General features: G+C 45.7%; 2 protein-coding genes across 3 annotated transcripts in view; one reads left to right on the forward strand and one right to left on the reverse strand.

The window, feature by feature from the left end:
• Positions 1 to 12,743, forward strand: part of ST6GALNAC4 (ST6 N-acetylgalactosaminide alpha-2,6-sialyltransferase 4) — a 683,294-nt gene that overhangs the window by 99,826 nt on the left and 570,725 nt on the right. The window lies entirely within an intron of this gene.
• Positions 1 to 12,743, reverse strand: part of CDK5RAP2 (CDK5 regulatory subunit associated protein 2) — a 118,572-nt gene that overhangs the window by 52,176 nt on the left and 53,653 nt on the right. For both annotated transcript variants that reach the window (XM_070758771.1, XM_070758770.1), the window contains exons 19-20: positions 4,831 to 4,926; positions 2,613 to 2,797 (exon numbers count right to left, since the gene is read on the reverse strand). In XM_070758771.1, coding sequence (XP_070614872.1) covers positions 2,613 to 2,797; positions 4,831 to 4,926 — 281 coding nt within the window. The remainder of the gene's footprint in view (positions 1 to 2,612; positions 2,798 to 4,830; positions 4,927 to 12,743) is intronic.

The raw sequence follows: 12,743 nt of genomic DNA on the forward strand, positions 1-12,743 counted from the left end.
CTGTTAGCCGCCCCGAGTCTCCGGAGAGGGGCGGCATACAAATCCAATAAATAATAATAATAATAATAATAATAATAATAATAATAATAATAATGTGTGTGCCAGGCAGCTGATTTTTGGCTCACACAGAGGCTTTGGGAGGGCATTTTTGGCTTCCAGTGAGCCTCTAGGGCAGTGTTTCCCAACCTTGGCAACTTGAAGATATCTGGACTTCAACTCCCAGAATTCCCAACCTTGGCAACTTGAAGATATCTGGACTTCAACTCCCAGAATTCCCCAGCCAGTTTCAACTCCCAGAATTCCCCAGGTTGGGAACACTGCTCTAGGGGGATGGGGGAGAGTGTTTTTAGCCTCCCCCGGCTCCAGGGAAGCCTTTGGAGCCTGGGGAGTGTGAAACACAAGCCTACTGGACCCACCTGAATTTGGGGAACAGCCTGTTTCCCACCTCCAGAGGGCCTCCGGGGGGTGAGGGAAGCTACTTTTACTCTCCCCAGGCATTGAATTCTGGCTGTGGGCACTCACACACACACTCTTTCGGCACCCGAGGAAAAAATGGTTCACCCTCACTGAACTAAACAGTGTTGGCTGGCGGGTCCACAGGGGAGGGCCTTCTCTGTGGCTGCCCTGGTCCCTGGAACCAGCTACCTCTTGAAATCCAGACTACCCCACCCTATTAGCCTTACAGGTCTGGCTCTTCCGACAGGCCTGGGGCTGTTGATTTGATGATGGTAACCATTGAGATCTGGCCATAAATGCTATGTATGGGTTTCACTGTTTTATTTTAATTGTTTTTAAACTGTTTTATAGGTCTTTAGTATTATCCGGGTGTTATATTTTGGGTTGTGAGCTGCCCAGAGTCTCTAAATAGTTGGGTGGCATAAAAATTGAACAAATAAAGAAATAAAGAAATAAAACCAGTTTCCAGGCTCCTCACAAAGCCTGAATTAATTCCTTTTTATTTATTTTTTTCATGTCAAGCAGCTCAAAAGCGAGTCAGACGAGAGGGCGGAAGATTAGCGAAAACAGTAGGAGTTGCTTAAAGAAAATAAATTTTAAAAAATAAAATAACCAGAGATTCAGTAAACAAAGTTAATCCAACAGTTACGGGGGAATGATTACAGTGTAATTTGGCGAGAGTTTAAAAATAAATAGCAGGCTGGTCGGAAAAAAACAATTTGACGGAAACCTCACGAAAATGGGAATCGTTTTCTCACTTATCACAGTCGGGCCGGTTCTGAGGAGGGACAGAGGGCAGAGGGGAACCAACAGCGCTCCGGAGGCAGCGTGTAAACGCCAAAATAACTTTGCCGTTTTTCCAGAATAAACCCTTCAAGAGAGATAAGTCTGATGAGTGCTCTGCATTCGAGGCAGAGATGGGATCCAGGCTGTCTGGCAGTTATCAGCTGCCTTTGGAATCAGACATCAGTGAGGCAGAGGAACGGCTGGACAAAGGGAACAGCTAAGAAACAAGGGCCGACTTGGGAGTAAGGCCACAGGTGGACGGTGAATGGCACTTCCCATAGGGAATAAAAGAGGAGCAAAAGAGAAGGGGTGTTTGCAGGAGACAATTAGTTCATTTTGGCGAAGATCTGCTCCTGCATTCTTGCCAAGTATTGCCTGTTTATAGTGTGGAGTTTGAAAGATATTGGCTTGGTCCGTAATTGGGAAATACCTTTAAAAACTGTTGGCCAGCGGGACTGTGCTGGAGAGGAATTCATTGTAAACTAAATAAGCGATTGGTTAGATCCCAGAGTTGGTCTTCTACAGGTCCCGTCAACTAGACAATGTCGTTTAGTGGGACCTAGGGTAAGAGCCTTCTCTGTGGGGGCTCCGGCCCTCTGGAATCAGTTTCCCCCCCCCCCGGCGATTCGTACTGCCCCCACCCTGCTTGCCTTCCGTAACAGTCTGAAGACTCATTCATGCCGCCAGGCCTGGGGTCATTAGACACTAGCCCGCTGGCCGACGAATGTATTGTGAGCTTGCTGTTTGAATGGGTATGAGAGCATTTTAATTGGTTTTTCACGTTTTTAGATTATTTACTTTAATTAATTGGATTTGGATGTACACTGTTCTTTATATGTTGTGAGCTGCCTTGAGTCCTCGAAAAGCGGCGGCATATAAATCCAATTAATAAAATAAATAAAGGTTATTGGGGTTTTTTAATCGGGATGTGGAATCAGCTTCGTGCTTTTGGGGAAAGCCTTGGTCAGAACACCGAAGTTTGTACTGCGAAACCTTTGCAGTCAGCAATCTCACCAGCCCCCCCCCCCCCCTTTTTCCCCCCAAAGGCATTATTTGACATGGGTGGTCTCACCTGGTCGGCCCCTCCCCCCCCAAAAAAACATCTTCCCTCTACCACTCACCCTCCCCGAATCGCCAGGAAGGAAATTTTCCCCATAAACGACAAACGGAGTTGGCTTTGCTCTGTGAATCTCCTAATGACTTAATTGCAAGGCTGAAACCTTTCCGAAGGCGGCTAGCCAATTTCTCCCAGGTAAATGAGAAAGAGGGCCATTATCTCCAGTCTTCTTTAAAATTGCAACTGCTTTCCTTCCTTCGTCTGGAAGGAGGACTGGCTGTTGAAAGGGCCGTCTCTTGAGCTGCTCACTCACCCAGATCCAAATCCTGGCGCTGCGTTTTCATTCGGAAGGCACCCAGGCAAAGGAGCCTCTTCCTCGGCATCACAACTGTTGGCTGCCGGGCTCCCTTCGAAGTACTTGCCGGCAACCGGCTCGGGTTCAAACTCCCGCAGGTTCTGAGTCTTGCAGGGCTGATCCAAAGAATCCAGAGGAATGACCTGATGGAAAGGGGAAAGAAAATGCCTTTGATCTTTGGCTGGTGGAAAGGAAACATGTAGATACCTATCCATCAATCTAGAGACGAGGCAAGTTGAGGATAGCCATCAACTCTGGCCAAAGAGAAAGACCCTGTAATATTTTTTTTAAGCGGAAGCAGTATGCTCCATCTCAAATAGAATAGAATAGAACAGAACATAATAAGAAAGAAGAATTGAATACGATACGATAGGATAGGATAATAGTCTTCGGAGAGGGGTGGCATACAAATCTAATAAATTATTATTATCATTTATTATTATTATTATTTTTTATTATTTTTATTAGTTGGACTTGTATGCCGCCCCTCTCCGAAGACTCGGGGCGGCTCACAACAAGTAAAACAGTCACAACAATCCAATTAATTAAAATATTTAACGATTTAAGAAAACCCCATGTAATAGCAAACATACACACAAACATACCATATATAAATTTAACGTGCCCAGGGGAGATGTTTAGTTTCCCCATGCCTGACGGCAAAGGTGGGTCTTAAGGAGTTTTCGGAAGGCAGGAAGAGTAGGGGCAGTTCTAATCTCCGGGGGGAGTTGGTTCCAGAGAGCCGGTGCCGCCACAGAGAAGGCTCTTCCCCTGGGACCCGCCAACCGGCATTGTTTAGTTGATGGGACCCGGAGAAGGCCCACTCTGTGGGACCTAATCGGTCGCTGGGATTCGTGCGGCAGGAGGCGGTCTCGGAGATATTCTGGTCCGATGCCATGAAGGGCTTTAAAGGTCATAACCAACACTTTGAATTGTGACCGGAAATTGATCGGCAACCAATGCAGACTGCGGAGTGATGGTGAAACATGGGCATACCTAGGTTAACCCATGACTGCTCTCGCAGCTGCATTCTGCACGATCTGAAGTTTCCGAACACTTTTCAAAGGTAGCCCCATGTAGAGAGCATTACAGTAGTCGAACCTCGAGGTGATGAGGGCATGAGTGACTGTGAGCAGTGAGTCCCGGTCCAGATAGGGCCGCAACTGGTGCACCAGGCAAACCTGGGCAAACGCCCCCTTATATTATTATAAGGAATGGAATGGAATAGACTAGACTATACTCTATTTTTCTATCCTTCCTCCTCTTGTATTTGTTTCCCTTCTCTCTAAATCCCTTTCCCTTTCCTCCTTTCTCCTTCCCCACTCACACGTACTATATAAATAAACTATAATTGCTAGAATGTACATTATATATATTATTTTTCTGTACCCTGTTTTTAATGTATATATCCAATAAACATATTTTTTTTTTAAAGGAATAGACTAGACTAGACTAGAATAGAATAGAATAGAATAGAATAGATCAGGAAGAGAACAGGAAAGAAGAAAAGGATAGGATAAGATAGGATAAGATAAGACAGGATAAGATAGGAGAAAGAAGGATGTGATGGGATAGGATAAGACAGGATAGGAAAAAAAGAAAGAAGAAAAATACGGGATAGGATAGAATAAGGAATAGAATAGAATGGAATAAGAAAGGAAAAGGATAGGATAGGATAGGGTAGAAGAAGAAAGAAGGATAGGATAAGATAGGATAGGAGAAAGGAGAAGGAAGGAAGAAGGAAGAAGAAAGGGATAGGAATAAGGAGAAAGAACAAAGAAAGAAGAAAAGTGTAGGATAGGATAAGACAGGATAGGAGAAAAAAGAAAGAAGAAAAATAAGGGATAGGATAGAATAAGGAATAGAATAGAATGGAATAAGAAAGAGGAAAAGGAGAGGATAGGATAGGATAGGGTAGAAGAAGAAAGAAGGATAGGATAGGAGAAAGGAGAAGGAAGGAAGGAAGAAGGAAGAAGAAAGGGATAGGAATAAGGAGAAAGAACAAAGAAAGAAGGAAAGTGTAGGATAGGCTAAGGTAGGATAGAAGAAAGAAGAAAGAAGGGTAGGATAGGACACAGGATAGGATACGGGACAGGATAAGTGATAGGATAGAAGAAAGAAGAAAGAAACAGAACAGAACCCTTAAAAAACAGGCCACCGGCCAATCAACTCCCACCTCACTCGGCATCTCTGGACAGTCGCAGCCGGGCGCACTCGCCTCTTCGTCGGAAGCTCCCAGTAAAGTCTGACTTTCCTCCGTCCGTTCGAGAAGCTAGACAAAAGTGTGGAATGAGATGGGGAAAAAAAAAAAAGGCTGCATTTTGGTCAAAGGAAAGCAGGTGATATGACGCATGTACAAACAAGTCGTGCCTTTTTAAAAAAACAGGAAAAGAGAGACAACGCCTGCAAACAGAATAACAAGACACAAGGTTATTCAGCATGGGCTCCGTCCCAAAAGATAGCCGTAGCAATAGCGCTTCGACTTATATCCCGCTTCGCAGTGCTTTTACAGCCCTCTCTAAACGGTTGATAGTCAGTCTACTGCCTCCAACAATCTGGGTCCTCATTTTTACCCACCTTGGAAGGATGGGAACAGCCGAGTTCACTTTGAGCCTGGTGGGATTCAAACTGCCAAACTGCTGGCAGCCCTCAGCCAGCAGAATTAGCCTGCAGTACTGCATTCTAACCACTGCACCACTACAGCCAATAGATCAGTGGTTCTCAACCTGGAGGTCAGGGCCCCTTTGGGGGTCGAACGACCATTCAACAGGGGTCGCCTAAGACCACATGGGGAAAGACAAATTTCCCCTGGTGTTAGGAACTATAAAGCTTCTATTCTGGTGCCTTGGAACCTATTTTTACGATCCGACCAATCAGGTGTTTACATTGGGGGTATCCCTCTGACCTTCCTGCCAATCAGCTCAAAGCTCTGTTAGGAGAATGTGCACTAGGCTTATGGTTGGGGGTCACCACAACATGAGGAACAGTATTAAGGGGTCGCAGGAATTAGAAAGGGTGAGAACCACTGCGATAGATGGATGGCTGGATGTTGCCTTCCGAAATTGTGGGAGCTTCATCCCTGGAGGCTTTCAAGAAGAGACTGGACTGCTGGGCTGGCGCAGCAGGTAGAGTGCTGTATTGCAGGCCACTGAAGCTGACTGTAGATCTGTAGGTCAGCGGTTCAAATCTCATCAAGAGCTCAAGGTTGACTCAGCCTTCCATCCTTCCGAGGTGGGTAAAATGAGGACCCGGATTGTGGGGGCAATAGGCTGGCTCTGTTAAAAAGTGCTATTGCTAATATGTTGTAAGCCGCCCTGAGTCTAGGGAGAAGAGTGGCATAAAAATCGAATAGATAGATAGATGGATGGATGGATGGATGGATGGATGGATGGATGGATGGATGGATAGATAAAATCAATCAATCAATCAATCAATCAATCATCAATCTGTTGTAAATGGTGTCAGGCCAGGATGGTGAACCTATGGCACTTGTGCCACAGGTGGCATGCGGAGCCATATCTGCCAGGACATGAGCCGTTGCCCCAGCTCAACTCCAGCACGCTGACCAGCTGATTTTCGGTTCACGCAGAGCTCTGTGAGGGCATTTTCAGCCTCCGGAGAGGCAGGGGAAGCTATTTTCGCCTCCAAAAAAGCCTCTGGACCGTAGGGAGGTCAAAACGGGGGCCTACCATGTCCACAAGAACTTAGGAAATGGAGGGGTGCACATATGCTCGGGGGGCAGGACAGCATACAGGGCGTCATGCAGACATGCGCACGGACATGACTTTGGCATTGAATTATGGGTGTGGGCACGCACGTGGGTACAATAGCACATGCACGCGCTTTTGGCACCCGAGGAAAAAACGGTTCGCCATCACTGATGCGGGATCTCCTGCTTGGGCGGTGGGGGTTGGACTAGATGACCTACAAGGTCCCCTTTCCAACTCTGTTGTTCTATATTCTGTAATATCTCGATCTCCCGGAATTCCTTCGTACGTTACAGCGTTTAATGGAAACGTTGCCAGGTGCCCGCTTAAGCGAAACCGATTCTCCGGAGAGCCGTTCTCCCCGCTCGCTTAATGAAATCCCCATAAAATTAAGTGAGCAGCTCTCCCCAAAGTTTGATTTCGAAAGCGGTTCTGCCGCCGGGCAAAGCAAAGAGGAGATTGCCACCCGTCTCCAGCCCCTGAGGCCTTTCTGGATCTCTACAGGATTCATTAATCAACCTGGCTTTCTTTTTTCTCCCCCGATCCCCAAGGGAAGGACATGATTGGGTTCTCTTTCCAGAGGTTTAAACCTGTCTGCAGAATCTCCCACCGGAACAGCTGGAGATTCGCAGCTCTGCCTTTTTTCCCCCAAATGTAAAATCCTTTATCAACTAAGAAAGCTACTCTAACCATCATTAGCAAAATTATGGAATGTGCTGAACTAACAAAAATAACAATGGAAATTCAAAGCAAAAATGATTCTGGGAGAAATGGTTCAGATGGCTATCCAACTCTAAAGACGATAAAATGAAAAATAATTAAAATCTCTTAATATGAATCAAAATAAAGATATGCATAATAGAAATTCGGACCAAAATCAATACAACCCCTGTCTGAGTTCAATCCACTTGATAATTACTAGAAACTTACTAATACTACAACCTACAATTATGTCTCACTAACAAAAACCACAAACATAATCAAACTAAGCCGTCACAATCCAAATGCCTGCTAGCTTGCAGGTACTACTCCTCCTCTCTTTCTCTCTCTCTTCTCTCTTCCTTCTTCTTTTCTTTCTTCCCTCTTTCCTTTTCTACCCCTTTTCTTTCCACGTTATTTTTGGACTATTAAATATTACAGCTATAAGATTATCCAAATAAGAATATTGAATACAAAATATTTACATATGGACAAATACTTGGAATGTGTATACAATAATATATATAAGCTGTTGTATAATAATTCTGTTTACCCCCCCTCCCCCTCCCACTTCTCTTTTTTGTATTCCCATCCCCCTTTCCCCCTGTTTTCTTTCTTTTTGTATAAACTAATAAAGTATATTTTAAAAAAAGAAAGAAAGCTAGGAAGTTTCCCTAAGAAAAGTTATTTTTCTGCATTTTGGGATGCCTTTAATTTAAAGATTTATTTTCACCAGGTCATGTTGAACTTCCGTTATCCCCCTCCTTCTCCCTTCATCTCTGTTCTGCCGTCTTTCTTCTCACTTCTCCCCTCTTTCTTTTCTCTCTCCTCCCTTCTCTCTTCTCCTCTGTTGTCCTTCTTCTGCTTTCTCGCTTCTCGCTTCTCCCATCTTCCCCTTCTCCATTTCCTTTCTTTCCCTTTCTCCCGTTTGCCTGCTCTTCTGTTCCTGAATTGTTCGGAGCAGGGTCATCATTCAGATTGCATTAAGGTTAACAGAGTTGGGCTATGTTTACTTTGTTTATATGCGCATGATCAAAATGACAATGATGATGATGTCTGTCCATATGTTTAAAACCTTGGGCAGCTAGAGAGTACACTCCTTAAGTTAAAAAAGAAACGTATGATATGAAACCATGAAAAAGATTATAACAAAAGAGTTGGAAGGGATCTTGTAGGTCATCTAGTCCAACCCAGGGGTGACTTGATCGGGGTGACTTGATCGAAGTGTATAAAATAATGCATGGGATAGTGTTGTGGTTAGCTCTGGCCCAGCTCCTGCCCCAAGGACTGTGGATGTGGGGGAGGCATCCACATGCTGCAGGCCTGTTTTGCCCCCGGTGGAATCTGCTGAAGGCTCCTCTGACCAAGAAGACATGAGTGACAGGGAGGAGGAGAGTGTGGCAGACAGCTCAGAAGGAGATCAATTATCTAGCTCCTCCTTGGATTCAGAACAAGAGTTAATGATACAGCCACACATGTGGAGAGTGATGCATAGGCAACAACAACTGAGAGATTATTATCAAAGAAAATGAGGCCACCTGTGGTTGGGTGGGGCTGTGGTAATTAGTGAGGCTGCTATAAATAGCAGCCTGTGGGTTTGGCCATTGTGGAGGATTATCTGATCGTTATGTTTCGTGACTGCTTTACTGACTTTGACCTTTTGTGTGCTGATTTTTCCACGCTTTGAAACTAAACCAGAGCAAAGTGTGTTTCACTTTGTGAAAGAAGAAGGGCTGTGAATTGCCTCACAGCTGCAAGCTAAGTATCACAGAACTGATAAGGGACTTGTACCAATTACCAGTTTGTTTGGAGACGAGTGCTCTTTGCTCTACAAAAAAGAGGGCTTAGGTTAAGTGAATTTTCATTATAAAGAACATTGTTTTGAATTTTCAAACGTGTGTGTGTCTGAAATTTATACCTGTGAATTTTTGGGAGGAGTCTACCAGAGAGCCCGACAGAACAGGATAGAAAAGTGTTGTGATTCAGCCTGAGGCTCCTCAGGGACCGGCTGCGTCTCTGCTGGATCCAGGCCCGGAGGAGGAGGACAGTGAATAGGAGGGGGAGGACCAGGCAGATGGGGGAGAGGAACGTCAGGAAGAGGATGAGGGGGAGCAGCCTGAGAGCCCCGGAGGGGGGCCTCTCCCCAGCCAGTAGCCTGGCCTCATTGGATGAGGAAGCACAGGCTATAATTGACATGAGACAGAGACGTGCAGCTCAGAGACGGGACCAATTAGAAAGGTATTGGCATCCCTGAATTGGCAACAGCTGGGTTTTGGTGTGGTTTTCCTCAGCAGGGTTTAAAAGGCAGGCAAGCCCTTTTAGCCATGTGGAGCGTTATCAACTTGAAAGTTCTGTGACCCTGCTTTGATTCTCGGCGTCTCTGATCTTGGCTTGTGGCCTAGAAGACTGGAAGACTTGGGGGAGGCGTATGTTTGTTATCTCCAGTGTTGTTTTTGACAGCAAGAATCCTGTTTTACTTCATGGCCTTCGTGAAACATCTTTGAAGTTTCAGCGTGTTCCTGTGTGTAAGGACATTTTCTGTTACCTGTGTTTGCTTTGAATTCTATAAACTGCCTTTGATTTTTACCAGTGTGTCTGGCTTCTCTTTTTGGGTTGGTGTTTGCTGGAGGGACCCAGACAGAACAGAAAAGGTGGATAGAGAAAAATGCCCTCACCCTCCTTGCCTTCCACAAGAGTCTTAAGACTCATTTATGCTACCAGGCTTGGGGCTATTAGATCCTTGCCCCCGACCGATGAATGCGTGAATGAAAGTTGAATGGGAATGACTGTTTTTTATGGTTTGGGGTTTTTTTTAGATTTTTTACATTATATATTTAATTAATTGGATTTAGGATGTGATGCATTGTTTTATTATATGTTGTGAGCCACCCCAAAGTCCTCAGAGAGGGGCGGCATGAAAGTCCAATTAATAAATAATAATAAATAAACCCGCCGGTGGATCGGGGTTGCCCGAGGCAGCTCCCGTGGCGCAGTATGAACGTAATCTCAATTCTCGGTGGCTTTCGCTTCAGTTGCCGGTAAGTGGGAGAAAACGCCAGCTCTGCCTCGAAATTTCTCGAACTGCGTGAAGGATGCAGCCTGCTTAGATCAATGACATTTCTTACATGCTCTTAATGTGTGGCTGGCACCGAAGATGCTTGGCCGATTTCACACTCGCGTTGGTAAGGCTGCAGAAAAGGACGTGAAGGGGAAAATTATTTGATCATCCTCCCGGCTGACTCGGTCTTCCATCTTTTCGGGTGAGCAAGGCGGGTGAAGGGAACGTCAGGGCACTTCTTGTTTTGATGGGGGGGCGTCGAAGTGACGTTTTATGCCCTCCCCCTGGAGATTCTCCAGAAGTCAAAAATGCCCACTAAGAGCCTCTGGGCGAGGCAAAAATCAGCTGGCCGGCACTCACATGCACATTGGAGGTGAGCTATGGTAACGGCTTGCATGCCAGCCCATATGGCTCCGTGTGCCACCTGTGGCATCCATGCAATAGGGTCGCCATCACTGCCCTATACCATCCTGTTGTGGTTAGCTCTGGCCCAGTTCCTGCCCCAAGGACTGTGTACGTGGGGGAGACATCCACATGCCGCAGGCCTGTTTTGCCCCCGGTGGAATCTGCTGATGAAGGCTCCTCTGACCAAGAAGACAGGAGTGACAGGGAGGAGGAGAGTGTGGCAGACAGCTCAGAAGGAGATCAATTATCTCTCTCCTCCTTGGATTCGGAACAAGAGTTAATGATACAGCCACGCATGCGGAGAGCGATGCATAGGCAACAACAACTGAGAGATTATTATCAAAGAAAATGAGGCCACCTGTGGTTGGGTGGGGCTTTGGTAACTAGTGAGGCTGCTATAAATAGCAGCCTGTGGGTTTGGCCATTGTGGAAGATTATCTGATCGTTGTGTTTCGTGCCTGCTTTGCTGACTTTGACCTTTTGTGTGCTGATTTTTCCCCGCTTTGAAACTAAACCAGAGCAAAGTGTGTTTCACTTTGTGAAAGAAGGACTGTGAATTGCCTCACAGCTGCAAGCTAAGTATCTCAGAACTGATAAGGGACTTGTACCAATTACCAGTTTGTTTGGAGACGAGTGCTCTTTGCTCTACAAAAAAGAGGGCTTAGTTTAAGAGAATTTTCATTATAAAGAACATTGTTTTGAATTTTCAAACGTGTGTGTGTGTCTGAAATTTGTACCTGTGAATTTTCGGGAGGAGCCCAACAGAACACATCCCAGACAAATCTCTTCTTAAAACCCTCTAACGATGTAGCACCCATAATTTCTAGTGGCCTTCCACGGATTCACTGTTCTCACTTTCAGGAAATTTCTCACTAGTTCCAAGTTGCTTCTCTACTGGAATAGTTTTCGTTCCTTGCTTCTTGTCCGGCTTTCTAGGGTTTTGGAGTTCACTGTGGCCGAACGTTTGGAAAAATACACATTTCCACGTGAGACAACATCTCAGCCGTCAAACTGTCAAATTTCCTCGCCTTGAAACCGCCTCTCCCCCTTCCCCACCTGGCTGAAGGTGAAGAGAAGGTCTTCCGAGGATCGATCGGTCTTGTTCAAATGACTCCCCCCCCCCCCCGGCCGCCCGGATGGCCAGAAACCTTGAGAAGGTGCTTTTCCTCGACAAAGTGCTGATATGCCGCATTTCACAGCCAACTGGACTCAGCACAAAGAGCTGCTGGTTTGTAAACAGATGTTTGGAGGACGAGAGAGGGGAAAAAGCAAAGCTTTTCATTCTTGGGAGAGCAAAACGGCTCCAGGTGTTGAGGGCCCCCGAGGAGATGGAAGTTTAGAAGGACTTTCGACCGAGGGGTTAAAAGGATTGCTACCTTGCACTCTTTCTAGAAGGGCTGGGGCAGGGGAGAGAGGAGAATGTGGCATCAGCAGGTTTCAAAAGAGCTGAGAAAACAGCTGTGCTTGCCCACTGTTGATAGAAAAACAGTTCCTAACCAAGGATGTAAAGACATTTTGGATGATGGCCAACAGAACATAAGAAACAAAGCCCATTATCGGAGCCCTATGCCAATTCGACGTCTTGAATTTTAATTTAATCCAGGTGGTAAAGGCTCAAGACCGAGGAAGATACAAAGCTAAATATACCGATTTTTCTTGCCTGCAGAATTAATAAGTACAGTACATAGAGCAGTGATGGCGAACATGAGTACCATAGGTTCGCCATCGCTGCTTAGCTCAATTCCAACATACATGTGTGTGCCGGCCAGCTGATTTTGGGCTTGAGGCTCTGGGAGGGCATTTTTGGCTCTGAGAGATGGGGGAGGGCGTTTTTATGGACCTACCTTGTTTCCCCGAAAATAAGACCTACCCCGAAAGTAAGGCATGTCAGGGATTTTGCAGAATTTGCTAATATAAGGCAGTGTTTTTCAACCAGAGTGCCGTGGCACACTAGTGTGCCGCGAGACATGGTCAGGTGTGCCGCGAAGCTTAGAGAGAAACAAACCAAGAGAGAGAGAAAAAGAGAAAGAAAGAAAGAGAGAAAGAGAAAGAGAGAAAGAGAAAGAAAGAAAGAGAGTGAAAAAGGGAGAGAGAGAAAGGGAGCAAGAGAGAAAAAGAAAGGAAGAGAGAGAGAGAAAACAAAAGAAAGAGAGATAAAGAGATAGAGAGAAAGAGAGAAAGAGAGAGAAAGAAAGCAAGAGAGAGAGGGGGAGGGAAGGA

The sequence above is a fragment of the Erythrolamprus reginae genome, chromosome 8 (assembly GCF_031021105.1).
Source record: "Erythrolamprus reginae isolate rEryReg1 chromosome 8, rEryReg1.hap1, whole genome shotgun sequence".
NCBI lineage: Eukaryota > Metazoa > Chordata > Lepidosauria > Squamata > Dipsadidae > Erythrolamprus > Erythrolamprus reginae.